Source organism: Astatotilapia calliptera, chromosome 10 (genome assembly GCF_900246225.1).
Source record: "Astatotilapia calliptera chromosome 10, fAstCal1.2, whole genome shotgun sequence".
In the NCBI taxonomy this organism is placed as follows: Eukaryota; Metazoa; Chordata; class Actinopteri; order Cichliformes; family Cichlidae; genus Astatotilapia; species Astatotilapia calliptera.
This window is the reverse complement of record NC_039311.1, coordinates 17,736,492-17,760,552: the sequence shown is the minus strand read 5'-3', so window position 1 is coordinate 17,760,552 and position 24,061 is coordinate 17,736,492. Positions and strand designations below refer to the sequence as shown.

The 24,061-nt window shown below is 42.2% G+C and overlaps 1 protein-coding gene and 1 pseudogene across 1 annotated transcript; one reads left to right on the top strand and one right to left on the bottom strand.

Annotated features, from left to right (window-relative positions):
- Positions 1-186: 186 nt before the first annotated feature.
- LOC113030942 (olfactory receptor 1-like) lies at positions 187-3,771 on the bottom strand (annotated as a pseudogene).
- A 9,576-nt stretch (positions 3,772-13,347) lies between these two features.
- LOC113030941 (olfactory receptor 1500-like) lies at positions 13,348-14,328 on the top strand. Its single transcript, XM_026182746.1, has one exon. The coding sequence runs from the start codon at positions 13,348-13,350 to the stop codon at positions 14,326-14,328; it is 981 nt and encodes a 326-aa protein (XP_026038531.1).
- Positions 14,329-24,061: the final 9,733 nt, after the last annotated feature.

The following is a 24,061-nucleotide window of genomic DNA, read 5'->3' as shown; positions in this document are numbered from 1 at the left end:
CGGTGAATAAAGTAGTTATATTGTTTATTGTTCCAAATGAAATCTTGATGCATAAAAGACTGCAATACTGTGTATGAAATACTTCGCCTACATATTTAACTTAAAAAGAAAAAAAAATAGAATGAAAGAATAGAAATCGGGAACTACAAAGGTTTAAGTCTAAACACTTCCAATTTAGCCTGCGCTCTAGCTTTCAACAATCTTCTCAATGATTCTTTGATCTCCTGTGTCTGAAGAACATAGATTATTGGGTTTAACATGGGAGGCATGATACTGGTCATAGAAAGGTTTATGATCCTTGCATTTGGATGTATTACAGGCCAAAAAACATACACAAATATAATAGGAAGGAAATAAATTGCCACTAATGAAAGGTGACCTGTGCAGGCTTTAAAAGCTTTCACTCTTTCCCTAAATGTAGAAATATTTGACAAAGAATAACCGATACAGCAGTAACTTCCCACGATAAATGCCAGTGGAAACCCAAGAACAAGAACTATTGCCAAAAACGCAATTATATAATTAGGGGTAGCATCATTGCAGCCAAGACGATACATAGGACCATGATCACAATAGTAGCTCTGAATAATCACAGACTGACAGAAGGAAAGTCTGGTGAGAAGGCCAACTGCAACGAGTGTAAGAGTGATGGCCAAAAGCAATCAAAGACAAAATGAGCTTTTGGGTCACTCTCATTTGATAGTGCAGCGGGTACATGATAGCCATGACTCTGTCAAAGGACAATACAACCAGATTAAAAGCCTGCATTGAAATTAAAGTAAAGCAGAAAAACATGAAAGTCAAGCAGATGTTGTAAGAGATATAATAATGGTTAAACAGAGAAATGTCAAGAACCTTTGGCACCAAAGCAGAGCTACTTAACAGGTCTGTAAATGCAAGATTAAAAACTGTGATATATTTAGGACTTCTCAACATACGATCCAAAATTATTACAATCATCACTAAAGTGTTCCCCACCACTGAAAAAATGTAAATAAAACATAGAAAGACGAAATAATATCTAATATTAGGTATGCCAATGAAACCACTTATTATAAAATATGCAGATTGCACAAAAGGTGGTGTTTTTCTCAACAGCTGAGTTCAAAAATTCCATTAGATAACCCTCTGTTAATCTTCTATAATTCTCTGTGCTCTATCTTCTTAGGTAGCCTTTGTTCTCTGATATTTCAGTAAAATTCAGTTTATCAGTATATCTTAATATCACCTGTGAAGGTTCAAAGTGCTCCTTCTATCCTGTTTTAATATCTTAATTAATATATTCAAGTTTTAGTTTTCTGTTTAGTTTTTCTGTTCTAATGTTTGAAATTTTGGATTCCTGTTTTAATTTTTTTCATTGTTCTATGGTTTGACTGATTTGATTGCATTGTAGCATTGCTGAATCTGGTTTCTGTTTTTGGCTATTTTAGTGAAGAGTTTTTGATTGGCATTAGAGTTGCAGTCAACATCCCTGTGTGTCTGTTTGCGGATCCTTCACTCTTGTTTTGTGTTTACCAGTGTTGGGTAAGTTACTTTAAATTAGTAACTTAGTTACATTACTAGTTACTTCTATCAAAAGTAACTCAGTTACTTCAAGTTACTCGTTACTTTCAGAGTAACTAGTTACTAGGGAAAGTAACTTTGGTTTTACTCAGAATCCTCTTGTTAATGTGTTGCTTTCGTAACTGGATATCCAGCAAGATTGCCAGTCTTCTAGCTTGCTTACTTGCCACAAGTGCACTGTGCCACCTACCAATAGAAAGGAAAAAATAATGTGCACACTTCCACGAGAGAAATCCCACGTCTGATTCTATCCTAGCCTGCTTTTTACATCCAACACAAAAACTGCAGTCGTGGTGCTTTCGATTGTACTCAGAACTCGGAAATTCTGCCTTCCGAATAGGAAGATGTAGGTAACACCAGACTGCAGATGAGCTGCATACAGGGCTGGACTGGGACAGAAAATTGGCCCGGAGAATTTGATTAGAGACCGGCCCACCATTATAGGAAAAATCATAAAGCCTTTGAATGAAAATAAACACTGTTGTGACAGTGATGTTCACTGTTCTGATGGTATATATGTATCAGTCTATCAATCATTTGTTGTAAGATTCAGATAATTATTTATTAAAAGCTAGACATTTTAAATGAGAATAAGAAAGTATTTCCTTGTGCCCCCCTTTCCCTTTTAATGCCCTACCTGCCCCCTGGCCACACTTTGCTAGACCCGCCCCTGCACAGTTACCAGCTGTCAGCTACTTAGAAAAGGATCCTGGTGTTATTTATCTCTCAGAAACAGTTTATAACTTCCCTTCAACTCATTCATGTCACCTAAAAGGTAAACCTGTTTCTCCATCACAGCTCTGATGATTCAGTAAGGACATCTCCTGGTTTCATCTTCATGTTTCCCTCTCACCACATATCCAAACCGTATCATGACCAGCAGCTTTACAGCTGTGGCTCCAGCAAACATCAGCTGATACTAGAAATTAATATTAAATAAATTCTAACAACAGCTGATCAAGCTTAAACGTGCTGCTGTTGTTTAGCGCGACATCCGCTGGTTTCCTCTTTCTGGCGCAAAGTGGGTGATAAATAAACAAGAGAGAAAAGCCGATCAGCTGATCATTGATCAGTTTCATGATTGAAGTAGCAACAGGAGAGGGAGGGGGAGAGAATGAAAGAAGAAGAGGCAGCTGTGCAGCGTAAACACAGAATAACTTCAGCTTTGTGTCTTTTTCATTGTAGCTGAAGTCCGGGACAAACTGTTCCTTTTCACCTCAATATGAAACGCGTAATATTTTCTCTGAATACGAGACGATTATGGGACGGTTGGCAACTCTAATATTTAACCTTATGAACAAAATAAAGTTCAACATCAGTAACATAGCACCCACCCAGCTGTATAGAAACCCCGTCATGCTAGCTAGCACGCAGTACGAAAAAGTCAGCATAACGAAAATAAACTCCACCTAAACTTGGTTTATATCTGACCCAGATGGACTGCAGGTCATAACTTCTTACCTGAAGTTCAGTTCACCTGACACTCGCGGACCAGCGGCCGCTTCGGGTCTCTTCTCTTGCCTCCCTTTTCCTTCATCCACCTGCTGGCTTCCACCACTTGCTAATGTTATTGAATCTGTGGAAGCTCCGCGATAGCCACCACACAAAGTAACGAATAACGAACCTATCTAAATCCCAGTAACGAGTAACGCGTTCCTGGTTTTGGAATAATAACTAGCCACCGTGCTCGTTACCACAATAATAACGTAGTTACTGTAACGCGTTACTTAATAACGCGTTAGTCCCAACACTGGTGTTTACACCTCGGTCCATTTGCATTTCCTTATCTTTAAATCCTAAGTGTTAGCATTCATATTAGTCTATTAGTCTATTTTGATTACTCCCTGTTTTACATTAAAGGTTTTTTTTTTCTTTCATGTCCTGACTGTTTTCACATGTCTTGGCTCCCTTCTTTTTCTAATTCCCAATCAGCTATTCATATATACAAGTGGCAGTTACATCAGGACAAGCAAGGCAAACACTTCATGCCTTGCCATAAATTAAAAGGTTTCAAATTAAAATGATCTTACTCTTTTAATCTCACACTGCTCTGTCATAAAGCTCCTCACCTGTGAATCAATATGTGCATCAAACATTTTTATTATTGCTGCCTTGTGGCCACTGTCAGATATTGCCACTGAAAGCTGCACTTACTTCAGTCTCATAACAAAGTGTCATTTCTGCCCCTGACAGCGTGTCGTACCCCATTAAAAGTGACTGGAGCTGTAGGTTCTAAGGGCAGCAGCTTGTTTCTGGCACATGCACATTGTATATAAACCAATGGTCCATAAAACAGGCAAGTTGAACAGGTACAGGCTCAGCAACACTTTGAGATCTATGGAAATATCTCAATTTATTACATGTAACTCAGCTGTTTTGCCAAACTCTCCCTTTACTTTCATTAATATTTTAATCTCCCCTGTAGATATTGACAGGTAACTACATCATACATTGCCTTTGAATTCAGCGGATAAGTTTGACTTATCTGACTGCTTTGTTTCACTGAATGCGCCTTATAAACAGACCCATTCATCAACAGTGCGCCTTATAATCCAGTGCGCCTTATGGTCCAAAAAATATGGTAGGTAAATAGTGGAGGAGTGGCTTTATAATAAAGCCTACTTTTTGTTTGTGTTCAGGGCATTGAACACAGTGCAGATGTCACACAGTGGAAATTTGTGTTCGTTTTAGGGTTTTTGTTGTTTTGATTGTAATATATTCGTGCATACAGTACTGATTTTATTTGCATGGTTTTACCCTGATATTTATGTTGCATGTTTTAGTGTTGTTGCATGATATTATTTTAATCCACTGTTGACTGGGCGGACAATAGCAGGCAATTGTTGAAGTGTGGGCGTGCCCTGAGGCAGCCGTGTTTGCAGTAATCGAGAGCCCAAGTGTGGAGTGCAGCTGGGCTGTGTGGCGACGCGCCCATTAGGAAGAAACAGGGCTGAGACAGGAGGTTCCTCCTTGGTTTTCTGGCTGGCGTGGTCTGTCCCTCAGAAGAGGAATTTCTATCCTGGTTTTAAAGATAAGAAACATTTGCCCGAGCGTGGCCAGACAGTGGTATTTTTTTTTTTTTTTTTGCATAGTGTATATTTATTCCTGTCGGCAGGGATTTTAGCATACTGAAAATGTTTTTATTGCATAAAGGTCCTTTTAAAATTGTGTTTGTAATTCTGAATTTCTTCCTTCTTGGGAATAAATGGTGTATTTAAGACCTGCTCAGTCTCTGCACCCTGAGAACTGATTTACTTGCTCCCCTCGTCCTTGTACGTGAAAGAACTTTCAGGTGGGATATTTAGACCTACCAGCCTTAGTAGCTACACAAACAACAACTTCAACACAAGTAACACAAAACTACTTATCCTATTTATCCCAGGGTTTATCAATCTATCTAGGAGTGCATTTTAAGGCACACCTAGATAACTCTACCACTGCATCGACTTAACACCAGAATTCCTCTTTGTCTTCTGGCATGTGAGGCATACACATTCACATTTCAACATTATCCCTTTGATTTCCAGCTGCAAACTCACAGTTCCATATAAGACTTCTTTGTGCTCTTCAACAATATTCATATACTTTTGGTACAACAATTTCAAATGGGTGGCTTTGGCTCAGGAGGTAGAGCAGGTCTGCTAATAATTGGAAGGTTGGTGTTTTGATCCCCATCTGCTACAGTCTGCATGCCAAATGTCCTTGAGGCACTAACCCCAAGTTGCTCTCTGATACAGTGGTATGCAGAAGTTTGGGCACCCCTGAAAATTTTCACGATTTTTCTTCATAAATCATTGGTTGTTTGGATCAGCAATTTCGAACACAATGATATTTGAGAAGTCAAATGAAGTTTATAGGATTTACAGAAAGTGTGCAATGGTTACCTAAATGAAATTAGGCAGGTGCATAAATTTGGGCACCCCAACAGAAAAATTACATCAATATTTAGTAGATCCTCCTTTTGCAGAAATAACAGCCTCTAAATGTTTCCTATAGCTTCCAATGAGACTTTGGATTCTGGTTGAAGGTATTTTGGACCACTCTTCCTTACAAAACATCTCCAGTTCAGTCAGGTTTGGTGGTTTCCGAGCATGGATGGCCTGCTTTAAGTGACACCATAGATTTTCAATAATATTCAGGTCTGGGGACTGAGATGGCCACTCCAGAACGTTGTACTTGTTCCTCTGCATGAATGCCTTAGTGGATTTTGAGCAGTGTTTAGGGTCATTGTCTTGTTGAAATATCCAGCCCTGGCGCAACTTCAACTTTGTGACTGATTCTTGAACATTGTTCTCAAGAATCTGCTGATATTTACTGGAATCCATGCGACCCTCAACTTTAACAAGATTCCCAGTACCTGCACTGGCCACACAGCCCCATAGCATGATAGAACCCCCACCAAATTTTACTGTGGGTAGCAGGTGTTTTTCTTGGGATGCTGTGTTCTGTTTCTGCCATGCATACTGCCTCTTGTTATGTCCAAATAACTCAATTTTTGTTTCATCAGTCCACGGCACCTTATTCCAAAATGAAGCTGGCTTGTCCAAATGTGCTTTAGCATATCTCAAGAGACACTGTTTGTGGCATGTGCGCAGAAAGGGCTTCTTCTGCATCACTCACCCATACAGCATCTCCTTGTGCAAAGTGCGCTGAATATTTAAACAATGCAAAGTGACACCATCTGCAGCAAAATGATGTTGTAGGTCTTTGGAGCTGGTATGTGGGTTGACTCTGACTGTTCTCACCATCCTTTGCCTTTGCTTGTCTGAGATTTTCCCTGGCCTGCCACTTTGGGCCTTAAACAGAACTGTGCCTGTGGTCTTCCATTTCCTCACTACATTCCTCACAGTGGAAACTGACAGCTGAAATCTCTGAGATAGCTTTTGGTATCCTTCCCCTATGATGGAACAATCTTTGTTTTCAGGTCATTTGAGAGTTGTTTTGAGGCTCCCATGTTGCCACTCTTCAGAGAAGATGCAAAGAGGAGAAAAACTTGCAATTGGCCGCCATAAATACTCTCTCTCATGATTGGATTGACCTGTGTATGTAGGTCAAGGGTTAGTGAGCTTACCAAACAAATTTTGTGTTCCAATAATTAGTGCTAAAGCTATTTAAATCAATAAAATGATAAGGGCGCCCAAATTTAGTTTAAGTAACTATTGCACATTTTCTGTAAATCCTAGAAACTTCATTTCACTTCTAAAATATTATTGTGTTTGTCTACTATATGATATATTTAAATGAAATTGCTGATCCAAACAACCAATGATTTATGAAGAAAAATCATGAAAATTATCAGAGGTGCTCAAACTTTTGCATACCACTGTATATCCATCAGAGTATTAATGCATGTGGATGCTAGAAGCAGCAGTAGCAAACTTTCCACCAGCACCATGTTGACGAGCAGCGCTGGACCTGAACTTCAAACCATTCTGACGTCATTCTATACGTTTTATTAAGCAAAGATTTTACACTAGGATCCCCTACATGATGAAACTCTCATTTGTCTAGGCTAGGAATTAGCACTAGGATTACACTGATTTATGACACCTCTCTTCATAGCTGGGTTCTGAAAAAAAAATGGCATACAGCCACTTACAGTATAACATCAAAGTACTGGAGAATAGTGTTACTTTTCACTGGTTTTCCATGTAGTTAAAGCTTGAAACCTTGGGGTTGCTTTATGTTGTGTTTCTTGGTTATTTAACACTTGATCTGAATCAACTTCAGATTTAATTGAATCCTGAAGTGCATAAACTTTTCACCACACATTTATGGCACACGTAGATGTAAGGTGTTGATCTCAGAAACAATATGTTTGTTTTGACAAATGCTAACCGAGCTCAGATACGAGGGACACATTTCAGTTAAATACATCCATCTTTATCTGTGGCATAAATTGCAGAGATACTTAAATTGAAAAAAACATGGCAATGTATTATCCAGCATATTTTTCATTATAAATTTGGTATAAAACATTAAGGGGTGTGTATGGAATCCAAATATAATAAATCTGATATGTGTTTCTACAAACAATAGCTTGATTGAGTATACAGATTGTATACATATATAATCACACAGCTTACCTCAGAAATACTGTAATAAAGTAAAGTCTGAATGAACTTGACTTCACAACAATCTTAACTCCCTAGGTTGGAAAATCTCTGTTTAATGAGACTGTTAATGAGCTGTTTGTTGCCACTGCTCTCGCGGGATGATGTAATGTCCTGAAAGGTTAGGTAAACACTTTAACAGCCAAGGGAGAAGGATTAGGGAAGTTGGTAGGTACGCAGAAAGAAAACAAGAATTACATTGCCTCATAAAATTAAATACATTTCATGACATGGGTGTTAAAGAAAAAAGGGTGTCATATTCCACTGAAATCTTTAAGCCTAACAAGGCAAATTTACATGTGATTTTCAATAATAGGCTACTTCAATGTAATTGCCTTTTGACTTGAAACGGGACCAGTGCAGAATTTAAAGGCAAGTCGAATTTATTCATTAGCACAGTGGTCCCCAACCCCCGGGTCTCGGATCGGTACCGGTCCCTGAGTCGTTTGGTACCAGGCCGCGAGAGTTGAGGCTCAGGTGTGAAATGTATAGTTTTCAGGGTTTTTATCGGTTTTCAGCGTTATTTTGTTATCGTTTTTATCGTTTACTCGGTTTTCCTTGATCTTTTCACGTGTTTTATGAATAAATTTTCTTTTTTTCGGTACTGGTACTAGATTAATTTTGTTGTATTTATCCGCGACACCTTAAAGGCCGGTCCATGAAAATATTGTCGGGCATAAACCGGTCCATGGCGCAAAAAAGGTTGGGGACCGCTGCATTAGCACATTTTAAAACAACACTTTTGTTACTGTATATGTACATATATATATACAGTATATGTATATACATATATATACGTATATATACATATATACATACATACATACACATACACATACATGGAACGCCATAACCAAGTGGCCGGCACAGATGTTCCTGTACACTATGCCGGCCACTTGGTTATGGCGTTCCATGTATGCCTTGCCTGCTAGCATCTTGCACCCTGCTGTTATTTGCTGGATTGTCTCTGGGGCATCTTTACACAGCCTGCACCTGGGGTCTTGCCTGGTGTGATAGACCCCAGCCTCTATGGATCTTGTGCTCAGAGCTTGTTCTTGTGCTTCCATGATTAGTGCCTCTGTGCTGTCTTTCAGTCCAGCTTTGTCCAGCCACTGGTAGGATTTCTGGATATCAGCCACCTCCTCTATCTGCCTGTGGTACATACCGTGCAGGGGCCTGTCCTTCCATGATGGTTCCTTGTCTCCCTCCTCTTTCTTGGGTTTCTGCTGCCTGAGGTATTCACTGAGCACTCGGTCAGTTGGGGCCATCTTCCCAATGTATTCTTGGATGTTCGTTGTCTCATCCTGGACTGTGGTGCTGACACTTACCAGTCCCCGGCCCCCTTCCTTCCGCTTAGCGTACAGCCTCAGGGTGCTGGACTTGGGGTGAAATCCTCCATGCATGGTAAGGAGCTTTCTTGTCTTTATGTCAGTGGCTTCTATCTCCTCCTTTGGCCAGCCTATTACCCCAGCAGGGTACCTGATCACGGGCAGGGCGTACGTGTTGATGGCCCGGATCTTGTTCTTACCATTCAGCTGACTCCTCAGGACTTGCCTGACCCTCTGCAGGTACTTGGTGGTTGCAGCCTTTCTAGCGGCCTCTTCATGGTTCCCATTCGCCTGCGGGATCCCCAGGTACTTGTAACTGTCCTCTATGTCTGCAATGTTGCCTTCTGGTAGTTCAATGCCCTCAGTTCTGACTACCTTCCCTCTCTTTGTTACCATCCGACTACACTTCTCCAGTCCGAACGACATTCCAATGTCATTGCTGTATAGCCTGGTAGTGTGGATCAGTGAATCGATGTCTCGTTCACTCTTGGCATACAGCTTGATGTCATCCATGTACAGGAGGTGGCTGACAACTGCTCCGTTCCGTAGTCGGTATCCGTAGCCAGTCTTGTTAATGATCTCACTGAGGGGGTTCAGGCCTATGCAGAACAGCAGTGGGGACAGAGCATCTCCTTGGTAGATCCTGCACTTGATGGTGACTTGTGCTATGGGCTTGGAGTTGGCCTCTAGTGTTGTACGCCACATCCCCATTGAGTTCCTGATGAAGGCTCTTAGGGTCCCATTGATCTTGTACAATTCTAGGCATTCCAGTATCCAGCTGTGGGGCATTGAGTCATAGGCCTTCTTGTAATCAATCCAGGCAGTGCACAGGTTGGTCAGTCTGGTCTTGCAGTCTCGGCTGACTGTTCTGTCTACCAGTAGCTGGTGTTTTGAGCCTCTGGTATTCTTGCCAATTCCTTTCTGTGTCCCGCTCATGTATTGACCCATGTGCCTGTTCATCTTAGCCGATATGATGCCTGACAGGAGCTTCCATGTAGTACTGAGGCAGGTTATTGGTCGGTAGTTGGAGGGGACCGGTCCCTTCTTGGGGTCCTTGGGGATCAGGACCGTCCGACCTTCGGTTAGCCATTCCGGGTGTCTCTCGTTAACTAGCAGCTGGTTCATTTGTGCTGCCAGATGCTCGTGGAGTGCAGTCAGCTTCTTCAGCCAGTAGGCGTGAACCATGTCGGGCCCTGGTGCTGTCCAACTCTTCATACTGGAGACCCTTTCTTGGATATCTGCCACTGTGATGGTTACTGGACCCTGTTCAGGGAGGTCGCTGTGGTCTGCCCTCAGATCCACTAGCCACTGAGCATTGCCGTTATGGGTTGCGTCCTTCTCCCATATGCTCTTCCAGTATTGCTCCGTCTCCAGCCTTGGTGGTGCTGTTCTCTTATTGTTCCCTTGCCACTGAGAGTACACCTTTGCTGGTTCTGTGGAGAACAGCTGGTTTATTCTCCTGCCTTCTATCTCTCTGGTGTACCTCCTCAAGCGGCTGGCCAAGGCTGTGAGTCTTTGCTTGGCAGTTTCCAAGGCCTCAGGTATGGACAGCTTGCTGTATTTCTTAGGCACCTTATTTGTCGCACCTTTCTGCAACTCTGTTAGTTGGCTAACCTCCCTCCGTGCTACTTTGATCTTGCCCTCTAGCCTCCTTCTCCATGGAGGGTACTGCCCCTTGTCGCTGTTCAACTTGTAGCCAAGCATCTCACTGATCACTGCTGCCGTATTGTAGATCAGCTTGTTAGTGTCGGTAATCGTGGTTGTATATATATATACACATATACATACATATATACACATATATACACATACATATATATACATATATATATACATATATATATATACATATATATATATATATATATATATATATATATATATATATATATATATATACACATATACATATATACACATATACATATATACACATATACATATACATACATATACATATACATATATATATAAATATACACATATACATATATATATATATATATATATACACATATACATATATACATATATATTAGGGGTGCAACGATACTCGTATCGATATTGAACCGTTCGATACAGTGCTTTCAGTTCGGTACGCATATGTATCAAACAATACAAAATTTTTAATTTATTTTATCAACATTCCTTCTGACGATGCTGTCTGTGTGGAGCGCTCAGTGGATCTGCGCTCGACAGTGCAGCCTAGGCGGAGTAGTCGAATGCAGATTCACTGAGCGCAGGGCAAGCTAGCGAGACAGAAGTTAAGCTCTCCTTGCAACATGGCAAATTGAACCTCCCCCACCCTCATTCAGATCTGGCGTTTGGAACTATTTTGGTTTTCATGTGACGTATGACCCTGAAGGTAAGCGCGTCATGGACTAAAGTAAAACAGTATGTTGGATGTGCCATGCAATGCTCAATTACATGGGTGGGAACTAGTGTGTTAGCGCAGTTTGCTCGTTAACATGTTGGCCGTCCAGCCCCATGCACGGGGCGATCCGCGGTAGCTCATTAACGGAGATTTGCCGTATTGTGGCGTTAACGCCGTTTCAACGAGATTAACGCTGACAGCACTAGTGGGAACACAACGAATATGACTGCACATTTACTCCGACAGCATCCTAGTGCAAAGACAAGTGGAAGCAGACAAAAACAAGCACGCATGCTACAAACTTTACCCGAGTCATTTAGACAGCCGTTAGCACATGATTCTCCTTATGGGGACCTGATATGTTTAATATGCTTCTGAGAATACCCCAGAAGAAGCGTATAGTATAGCTTTTGTTTTGGAAAGAGCCATTTCTCTGTAATAAACTCTCCATCAGAATTTTTTTATTTTATTATTTTGATGTTTCAGCAACATTTAATTTAAAAACTGTAATTTTGAGTTAAAAGAAATATTTATAATTTTAATAAATTACAAATGAAAAAAGGCATGAACATTTTTTTTTGTATTGAAAAAATATATAACCATATAACCAAAGTATCGAACTGACCCGAACTGTGAAATACACACACACACACACACAATTAGATGACTCCCCCTTAATATGCTTCAAGCTCGGGTCCTCTACCAGAGGCGTGGGAGCTTGAGGGTCCTAGTCTACCAGTCGTTGGTGTTTTGCACATCTGGTATTCTTGCCAATCCCTTTCTGTGTCCCAGTCATGTATTGACCCATGTGCCTGTTCATCTTAGCTGCTATGATGCCTGACCTGTACCCAATCTCGGATGTCTTCCTGGCTCACCCTTGCTGTAGCATGTGTGTTGTGCCTTGTCAATCTCTAGCTGTGAGTACAATCCCTTCTTCTGAATGTTGAAACTCCGACTGTGAAACAACTAGTAGCTCAATGTGGATGTTGTATATTGAAGATTCCATCCTATTCGTGTAGCGCCTTTCGCCGGGGTTACTTGCATAGTAGCATTCCAACAACGCCCCATTTTCGTCTCTTGCCTACCAATGCCTTCTTGTTCCAGTAGCCCACTTCTCATCAGGGTGCCCTGGTTCCTCAACACCTGACACGGACCTTGTTGATCCGGGCAACAAGCCGGCATGACTTCACATTTATCTCTAGAAAGAGAGAACACATTTATCCTTTTTAGTATTTTTTTTTCTTTTTTTGATAGGGACAGTAGAGACTGACAAGAAATCGGAGGGAGAGCTGGGAAGACATGAAGCAAAGGGCCAAAGGTCCTATTCGAACCCAGGCCAGCCACTCTTAGCCATACGGCATATGGTCACCTGCTCAGCCCACTAAAGCTAAACCGGCACCCAAGAGCATATTTATTCTATATGGGTTTCTCTTCACCGGCTCCCCGTTAAATCTAAAATCAAATTTAAAATTCTGCTCCTTACATATAGTCTTGAATAATCAGACTCCATCTTATCTTATTGACCTTATAGTGCCGTATCACCCCATTAGAGATCTTTGCTCTCAGTCTGTGGCTTACTTGTGGTTCCTAGAGTATTTAAAAGTAGAACTGAGAAACAGAGCCTACAGCTTGAAAAGTTAAAATCCTATATCAAACAAAGAAAAGAAAAGAAAACATTTACATTTGGAAACTATAGTGTGTGAAAATACACACACACACACACACACACACACACACACACACACACACACACACACAAACACCTATGTGTGTTAGTAGTTATGGGTTTAAAAGCATAGGCCTTTTTGGAATAGGTGTACAATACACTTAAGGGAGACACTGAGGGGATCTGCAGATAGTTAGAACTTCATCTGGGGTACTCCAGTTTGCATAAGAGAATCATAATGTGCAGTACTGCTGTCTGCATTATCAGAGCTTAGGCAATATACGATTGTAAGATTTTTTGCCAATGGATCTTTTCAACTCTGCACTTGGAAAAAATATTACTTTTTTGCGCCCTGCATTTTTCATTATAAGTGGATTTATTGGCATTCCTAATATAAAATATTATTATGCCTTTCTGTTTTTTGTTTATATTATTTCTGTCCTGGCAAACACAGCTGTCATGGCCGCAATATATTTGGATCACAATCTAAGAACACCGAAATATATTGCAGTTTTCAATCTTGCATTGGTTGATCTGTTAGGTAACTCTGCCATGGTGCCAAAGGTTCTCGATATCTTTTTGTTTAATCACCCCCACATTTCCTATAATGACTGCTTGACATTCCTGTTTTTCTGCTATGTATTCCTTTCAATGCAAGCTCTAAATCTGGTTGCACTTTCATATGACAGAGTTATGGCGATCGTTTACCCACTGCATTATCAACTGAAGGTGACTCACAAGTTCATGTTCTGTTTAATTGCCTCTTTCTGGGTGTTTGTCATTATTGTTGTACTCATTGCAACTGGCCTTCTTACAAGGCTTTCTTTCTGTGAATCAGTTGTTATTAAAAGCTTTTTTTGTGACCATGGTCAGATATACCGGCTTGCATGCAATGATTATACACCCAGCGATATAACTGCTTGGATTTTGCCAGCTCTTATTCTTTGGCTTCCTCTTACAATTGTTTTGTTGAGTTATTTGTGTATCTGCTATGCTTTAGCTAAGGTAGCCACAGTTCGAGAAAGAATGAAAGGTTTTAAAACCTGTACAGCTCATCTTTCATTAGTGGCAATCTATTTCCTCCCAATATTAATCACATTTACTCTAGGCGCAAACATAGAGCCAAATGCCAGAATCATAAACCTGTCTCTGACCTCAGTCTTTCCTCCAATGCTGAACCCTATCATATATGTTCTTCAGACACAAGAAATCAAAGAATCTCTGAAGAGGTTCTTAAGAATCACAACACACTACAAAATTAGTAAAGTCAAATTTAAAAAGTAAGAATAAATTTGGCATAAGTATTTTTACCCCTTTGTTTATTTAAGGAATGCTTATAAAATAAAAACTGTGTTGAATTATGGTTAAGTACTTCCAAACAGAACCCAAATTACAAATGTCACACTTCACGGGGGAATGTGCGTTTGAGTTTAAAGCACATGTAGCAAGATTTGTGATTTGTAATTTTTTAAGCAATTGTAATAGTTACTGTTAGGACCAACACAGAGAGACATATAGATACTTATTCACAACTATGGCCAGTTTATGAACCATTTATCATTACATATACAAAATAAATAAAATAAAAAGGAGTTGACAAGTCATGTATGGAAAGGTGAAAGATTAGGTTCAAAGCAGGGACCTCGATGCTGTGAGGTGATAGTGATAAGTAATCACATTTATCTTTAGCCAAATGTAAGGGTTGCCTTTCTGAGATGTATGCATTGCAACATGACATATGCTTGTTTATTTGTTTGTTTTTTGTTTAAAGGGAATTTATTAAAGCCCCTATATAACTAAATAAATACACTTTAATGACTGTTTAAACATATTTAAACATTGTCTGCTCTGAGAATATGTCAGGGAGTATTCCAACTTCTCTTTCTTCCACCTTCTATGTGGATATCAGGAACCTTTGATTACTGTTTCAAAGAATGTCCCACCAAAATATAAATATTATGTAAAGGACTGACTAAACTGGTAGAAACCTAGAAACTTTATTTTTTGTGGCAAATAAACTGAATCATTGTGTAGTGACCCGATTGAGTAAATTCTACTCATAACTCTATGATCACATGGTTTAATGAAGAGGAACAGACAGCTACTAAATGTGACAGGCTGTGTGGTTATGTTGTAACATTGGTTCTCTGAGCGAAACAAATTAAATATAGGGAGTTGTTTTCCCTTCTGTGTCCCTGCTGTTTGTTGTTATCAGTTTTTATTTGCAGGCAAGGTTTTCTACTTCTTTGTACATTACATACATACTTTCAACAACTTCCCACCTGGAATTTTTGAGTCCTTAAGTTGATGCTTTGATTAGTATTCATTATATGAATATGATAAGATAAGAAAATTATTATTCTCTCACTAATAAAATCAAAAACATTGGTGAAAAAGAAGTTAGAAATGCACAGGAGGAATCAGTAATACTGAACAGTCCAATTGCTATCAGGCAATCAATTTACGCTGTACAGTTTCCAAGGGATTTGTAGTTACAATGTAGCTATGATGTAGTTTTCCTGCTAAAGCATAAGTCAGGTGCCCTAGCCACCCTCATTTGGGGAACTGGATTCAGTACAGGGGGAGGCTAGACTGCACCCACCCTAGGAGTAGAAACAGGGCGTGGCTGAGCCCTAGCCACCCTCATCTGGGAAATTTTGATGGGTGCGGGGAAGGCAGGACTGCGGCTGCCCCGGGGAAAGAAACATGAGAAGGGTGCACTCAGGGATAACCACTGGTATTTACAGTCTTTTGGGAAATGTGTTTTCCACAAATCCAAAACACAATCCATCTCTCATCTTTCACAGTTTCTTCAGTCATTAAACGGAGCCTGAGCAGAGTCTCAGTATCTGGGAGACCTGATTCGGCGACACAAAAAACATTTTCAACATACATGTCCATGAACACTAGGGTTGGGCGACTGGACGAATATATTGACTGTCATAGATAGACTGAGCACAACGGTGATCGTTTTTACAAGGGTGATTTATTGATTTATTTATTTGCCCATGAGTAAGTTTGCTAATAATGATGAAGCTAATAGAAACCGTCAACAGAAAAAAAATAATAATAATAGCGCTGTTTTAATAGTACCCTCTTTCATCTGCGAGTAAATGCACCCTCCTCAGAGTGCACCCAAATGCTTGTTGATGGAGCTGCAGAAGCAGAAACCGAGCATACTCAGCTGTGGGGCACGTACATGCTCATGCAAGTTAGTTGTATTTGAATACTTTGCTCACACGACACGTCTGCACAATAGGCTCCCCATCTTCAGACCACATGCCTGCCAAGGAGTTTGTCCGTTGCTGTGGTGACATGGACTTGGAAGGACTTTAGAGGCTTTGCCGCAGCAGCGCCAACATGGATGTTGAAGGGCTTAATGGCAGTGATAGAGCTGGTGAGTATGCCGCTGGTGAGAGACGCAGGTTGCTGACTCTAATCAGTTCAGAACAACGATGTTGTGGGTGATGCTGGCAAGCCGAGACGGTAGGCAATCCATAAAACCTGGGTTGGCCATAGCAATCTGGGCCAACTGAGGCCCTTCTCTTCTCTAGTGGAGAATATCCATATGATGCGGAGCGGAGTAACACAGACACCAAACTCAAAATTGTTGCTAAACTAAAGGTCTGCTGGTTCCAACATATTCAGGTGGAAACAAAACTTGACTAAATCGGAAAACTGGAGAGTGATACAAATGGAAGACAGGAGTAAACTAAAGCAAAACGTACTAAGACTAAACTGGGAAAACTGGACTAAACTAAACACTAGGGACATGTAACATTAACTTGGAATACTTAAAGATGGAACACCTGAGCATGAAGCATGACAACCAGAAACATGGTGCAAGGTGAGCAGATGACCTGTCAATGAACAGAGGGAAAAATGAAACAAAATATACACACAAGGGTAATTAGGGAGAGTGGAAACATATAGGTCTATTCATCCCAGCCAAATTCCTAACAACACAGAGAAAGCAAAATGATGTGTTGGAGTTTAATTACGACGAGGAAGAATATGAAATCTTCATACCTCCCTCTTAGGCTGCCAAGCCTAATGTTACGACCACTCTTCAGGATGAGAATTAGAGCACACCAGCCTCTCCCACTGCAAAACATGTATAAACGTTTTACAGTGGGAAACGCTAGGACAAATGTATTAACTGAGACCACCAGATCATATTAAGAAGGGAAGAAATTGCGCAGGCCATAAGGGTAGCAAAACAGTTACTCTCCGTCTTCTTGGAGCTACTGGAAGAGGTAACTGTCTCTTGGAAGGACTGCCCGTTCAGCAGCAGAAGCCCTATACAGGGGGATTCTTCACTTAATTTTGAGGGCATGGGGAAGCACGCCTTACTCTGCATGCCCCCTATGGAACAGTTAGTCACAGCCCACCTCCATTTGGGGCTGGCTATGGCCTCCTCCAGGACCCCCAGAATCCCATCAAAATAAGACTGTTTTCAGTCCACCATGACTGAAAGGAGCAGAGCCAGATTGCTCAACCTGAGAAACCTCTCAGAGAGGAAGGAGGACATCTTGGACATGTTGATCATGACTGACAACATTTTTGGGACTCCTCTGGCTTCCATGCAGCAGAAATGTGAGGTGAGGAAGAGGGATGATGAGGCCATCCCCGGAAAACTGAGCCAACGACATCTCTGGCCCTGTGATGAATGTTCGCGTGATGAAAGTGGTAACCCAGCCTCCCACTCAGTTCAAGATCCCAAAACAAATGAAGCCCCAGCCAGCCCTTGCATCTCCACTCAGGCAACAGACGAGTGCGGGCTGTCAGCTTGTCAGTCACCAGGCCAGAAAAAAGAAGTAGGCGGCCTAACAGCCCTTCCTTTCCCACAGGTTCAGAAGCTGAATGTTCCCCATTCACTCGCCGTGTTCTGGAGTGTGTTGCAAGGGCGGTCATCGACCACTCGCACACACATGGTCTGGCTGAGAGGTTTGTCAGGTTCAGCCATCTGGACCATCCTTCTTTTTCTTTTTTCTTTTTTTTTTTTTTTTTGCCTGTCCCGTTTGGCTCTTTTGCCATCAGAATTGTTGTCTAAAGGCAAATAAAGATGTCCAACGGATTTACTTTACCAAATTGACCATCCCAGCCTTGCCGTAATGGTCCATTTGATTCACCTTTTATTGTTTATTTTATTTTCACTTAATGAATACGGGACAGACTTGACTGGGGGAAAGAAGGGGAGAAAGAAAGAGGGAAAGAGAAACAGCTGAGAAGAGGGACGGGGGAGAAGGGCAAAAGACAAAAACCAACAGAACGGGCAGAAAAAAAAATGCATATATCAATCACCTGGGTCACCTGCTGAGAAAGAAAAAAGAAAACAAGCAGAAGAGAACAAGAGTAATAGAATAAACAACATCACAATGATATATGGGAATATGACAGTAAATACTAAATATTAAACATTATTGTGCAGCACATAAGATCAACAGAACACAGTGTGCTTTGAGGTAGGAGCCAAAAAGGGTGATGAGAGGCCGGGGGCAGCCCACCTCCGAAGTGGCCCGAGCGAGCCCCAGGCTCCAGTCCCCGATAAGCGGCCGCCAAGGAGTGAGCCGGTGTGTACCTGGACGCCCATCCCCGGACACAAAGAACCACCAACGCACCGATGTCTGAGGGGGTCCGCCACTGGCAGGGGAAGTGGTGGTAGGGGGAGATAGGCCTCCAAACCTAGGAGGGCCTGAGATGTCCCCAGAGAGGTGGCGCCTGACACCCAACCTGACATATAGACACAGACATACAGGCACACACAGATACAAACATCCATTCCCACCCTCATGCTCTCATATGCACTTACTCCACACTCAACCAACGTGGAGACAGACATAAAGAGACGCTGTACACATGATCACACTCCCCAAGCGTACTCTACAAACCGGGTCTAGGTACCCTTGCCCCTGGAGGGGGGAACTGCACCCAGACCCAGGTGGTGTTACCCTTTTCCCTGCGGTGGGGGGAGGCAGACCGCCCCGACTCCGCAGCAGCAGGAAGGCCCCACACTCCAGACCGCAGTCGGACGGCCAACTCCTCCTCCTAGCCCCCCCGCTCCAGCTGGTCGCAGAGAATGGGGGTGAGAGAAGACTCCAAACCTCCCTCCACCCGCTCATTGTAGTGTTGATGCATGTGTGTTCTAAGGTGCATTTAAAACCCAGGAGGGCATGGAGCTCCTTCTTTACACCCCCCCCCGATATCTCCCACTTTCTCCAGAGTGAGGGAGAATCATCACATCCTAAGTTTGATTGCTCGGCTCTGGCCAACAGTGCATTGGCTGACAGAGCTTCTGTGCAGGTAGCCGTGGAAACTCCCGCAGAGCAGGGACATGCTGATGCAGGCAGAGGGGACAATTTTCCACCCACATCCAGACACTTTAGGCTTTTAATCTATAAGCAGGTCACTCTAAGCTGATAAGGCACTATTTTAATGAATAAAAAACAAAATGTAACGGGTGTATTAAAAAATCATTTATATTTCACCAAAGATCAATCCTCTAGTGTTATTTTGCTTTGTCAGTATTGGTTATGTATATGTGTTTATTTATACCTACTCAATGTCTGTATTTGTATTTTGGGAGCTTTTATTTTGTTTGTGTGACCTTTGAATTCTCACAAAGTCACTTCCTGTGGTTACGCGCTATTCTCCTCAGTCGGCTAGCGGCCGCTGAGGCGAGGTGACTGTACACTAGTGTTTCCTCGGATGCAGAGCAATTAAACACAGTTAAAGATAACAAAAGTGATTCAAACACTGCTCATTCCCTTTGTGCATTTTGTCTCACAGTTTTGTTGGATGTTTTAGTGTGAATTGTAGTGATGTGCGATACCACTGATTTTCTTTCCGATCCGATACCAAGTAATATCCAGGGTGGTATCGACGATACTGATCCGTACGGATACTTAGTACAAAAACTTTTTTTATTTATTGTATCTCAAATTATAGCATCATAATGATTACAGGACATCAGATTACTTGTTCTTATCACTTAATAATGCAGGGTTCATCATATAAAAATAAAAAAACTTAAGTTGTGCCTGCATGCAGCACTAAAGGACTCCGTGAGAGACGTCTATCTCGCGCTAGCAGCACCTGTCCCTCTCCTCCTTTTCAGTTCGCCTCAACATACGCTCGTCATATTCTGTGATATGATTTACTCTGAGGTGTTTGACGAGGTTAGTGGTGTTGCCACAACCATACATGCCAACCCTCCCGATTTTTCCGGGAGTGTCATGGTCCTGGGTCATTTTGACCCAGTGTTCTTAGTTTTCCTGTGGTTTTGCATTTCGTTCCTTATGTTCATTGGATTGTTTGGTTTGGTATTTGGATCCCCCCTTTATCCATGTTGGTATTGTGGTGTTTGTTCTGGTACTGTGTTTCCGTCCTTTGTGTTCTGTGTTCTCCTCATCCCCTCGTGTATTCATCCTTGTTGTCTGTGAAGGTTCTCAGTCATCCAGGTCATCGCTTTTCTTTGCAAGCTCCTTTGACTACGATGACCTGGATGACTGAGAACCTTCACAGACATATTGCCGTACATTTTGGGAGGAACACCCTTCAACTGGTGCGGGAGTATGAAAGGGAATCAAGGAAACTAGCGGATTATAGGAACCATCTCCCTTTCAACCTAAGATGTAGACAAAGCAGAGTTGTTCCTAAGAGCCTGCGCCTTGGATCCACTGTCAGGGGATACAGAGCAGACTTGATTCTACATAGAGCACAAAATCACCTTTTAAGTGAAAGGATAAGACAGGTCCATTTCACTATAGATGCCCTCCAGATCAAGATCAGCCAGACCCTGCAGGAACTGGAAATCCTTCTACCCTCTCCAATCTTAGAAGAGGTTTACAAGTTTGTGGACAAGGCTCAGCGGGCCCAACACTCTAAAGGAAAAGAAAGACAACACAGGAAATTTCACACCTTGCTTTCAAAAACACACACTCCTCATCCTGAACCTACACAACCCAGAGAAGAAAACACACCTGAAGTCAGTCAGGAGAAATGGGTTAAGAACTTTTCAGACAGGATTCTCACTGAACCTGAAAAGAGAGTATTAGCCAAAGGACTCAATTTTGCCATTTCTCCACAACAGTTGCCCATAGTGGACCTCATCACAGCCACAGAATCTGCCATACGGATTAATAAATTATCACAGACAGAAGCAGAGCAAATCAGAATGAAAGTCTCAGCCACGCTCTCCAGTGCCAAAGTCCCTCCATCCAACCTCACAATACAGGAAAAGAAGGCCGTCGCTTCCCTGAGCAAAGACCACAACATCACTGTTTTACCAGCTGATAAGGGAAGATGCACCGTGGTCCTAAACACTACAGATTATCATACAAAGATCACTACTCTCCTCAGTGACAACAATACCTACGAAGCCTTAAAGCGAGACCCCACAAGCAGCTACAAAAAGAAAGTTATAGCTTGCCTTCAAGACTTTGAAAAGGACAAAATTATTGACCGCCTTACATATCACCACCTTTACCCAGGGTAATGCCATACCCTGCATTTACAGATTTCCTAAAATCCACAAGGAAGCGTCCCACTCAGACCCATAGTCAGTAGCATAAACTCAGCCACTTATAACATTGCTAAACACCTTGCTACCATCCTTGCTCTTCTCGTGGGGGAACACCCCACACCACATCAAGAACTCCACCGACTTCACCGACAAGGTCCAGAAACTTACCCTGGATCCAGATGAAACCATGGTGTCCTTTGATGTAGTCTCTCTCTTCACTTGCATACCCACCACGGAGGCCGTGGAGACTGTCAGAAAACGACTACAAGAAGACAGCTCCTTGGAGGACAGGACCAACTTCACACCCGATCAGATTTGCACACTGTTAGACCTCTGCCTCACCACTACATATTTCAAATACAACGAAGGCTTTTACAGACAAAAACATGGCTGTGCCATGGGCTCCCCCGTGTCACCTATTGTAGCCAACCTTTATATGGAGGAAGTGGAAAGGAAGGCGCTTGGCTCTTTCAAAGGAAGAGTACCCAGCCACTGGTACAGATACAGTGGGGCAAAAAAGTATTTAGTCAGCCACCGATTGTGCAAGTTCCCCCACTTAAAATGATGACAGAGGTCAGTAATTTGCACCAGAGGTACACTTCAACTGTGAGAGACAGAATGTGAAAAAAAATCCATGAATTCACATGGTAGGATTTGTAAAGAATTTATTCGTAAATTAGGGTGGAAAATAAGTATTTGGTCACCTCAAACAAGGAAAATCTCTGGCTCTCACAGACCTGTAACGTCTTCTGTAAGAAGCTTTTCTGTCCCCCACTCGTTACCTGTATGAATGGCACCTGTTTGAACTCATCATCTGCATAAAATCTAGGACTGAGTAGCTCCCTCTGCAGCTGGATCCTTAGCTTCCTGTCTGACAGACGCCAAGTGGTCAGACTGGGCAGCATCACCTCATCCCCCATCACACTGAACACTGGTGCTCCACAGGGGTGTGTACTGAGCCCTCTCCTATATTCACTCTACACCTACGACTGCACAGCCACTAACAACTCCAACATCATTGTGAAGTTTGCGGACGACACTACACTGGTGGGTCTTATCACCAATGGTGATGAGACGGCTTACAGGGAGGAGGTCAGCGCCCTGACCCACTGGTGTCAAGACAACCATCTCACCCTCAACATCGCAAAGACAAAGGAGTTGATAGTGGACTTCCGGAGGTGCAGAGAAGTACACACTCCCATCACCATCAACGGCGCTGCTGTGGAGAGAGTGAGCAGCTTCCGGTTCCTTGGCGTACACCTGGCTGAGGATCTTACGTGGTCAGTACACACAAACAAAACAGTGAAGAAGGCGCAGCAGCGCCTCTTCTTTCTCAGGAGACTGAAAAGATTCGGCATGAGCCCCCGCATCCTCAGGACCTTCTATCACTGTGCCATTGAGAGCATCCTCACTGGATGCATCACCACCTGGTATGGCAACAGCACCACCTACAACTGCAAAGCTCTCCAGCGAGTAGTGCGGTGCTCTGAAAGGATAATTGGAGGTGAGCTTCCTTCCCTCCAAGACATCTACAGGAAGCGGTGCCTGAGGAAAGCGGGGAGGATCATCAAGGACTCCAGTCACCCCAGCCATAAACTGTTCAGACTACTTCCATCAGGAAGGAGGTTCAGCAGCATCCGGTCCCGTACCAGCAGACTGAGAGACAGCTTTTTCCATCAGGCCATCAGACTGCTGAACACGTCATAGACACCTCACCTTCACTACTGGAACTTTAACATTATGCACTCCATACTGTACAGTAATGCCACTGTTTTGCACATGTCTCAACTCTGTATATTTTTATATATTTTATTTATTGTTTACTCTATTTAATTTGTAAAATATGTGTACACACACACACACACACACACACACGTAGAAAAATATTTAGTATACACATCCAGAAATGCATATACTATTATATATTGTACATATATTTATTAGTTTCAGATGTAGCCATTCTTGTATTTTGCTTGTTTACATTATTGTATTTTGCACAACTCTGTTGCTTGTGAAGCTCGCACACAAGAATTTCACTCACATGTGCTGTACCAATGTACCTGCACATGTGACGTGACAATAAAAGTGATTTGATTTGATTTGATTTGATTTAAAAGACACCTGTCCACAGCCTCAAACAGTCAGACTCCAAACTCCGCCATGGCCAAGACCAAAGAGCTTTCGAAGGACACCAGGAAAAGTATTGTAGACCTGCACCAGACTGGGAAGAGTGAATCTACAATAGGCAAGCAGCTTGGTGTAAAAAAATCAACTGTGGGAGCAATCATCAGAAAATGGAAGACATACAAGACCACTGATAATCTCCCTCGATCTGGGGCTCCACGCAAGATCTCATCCCGTGGGGTCAAAATGATCATGAGAACGGTGAGCAAAGATTCCAGAACCACACGGGGGGACCTGGTGAATGACCTGCAGAGAGCTGGGACCAAAGTAACAAAGGTCACCATCAGTAACACACTACAACGGCAGGGA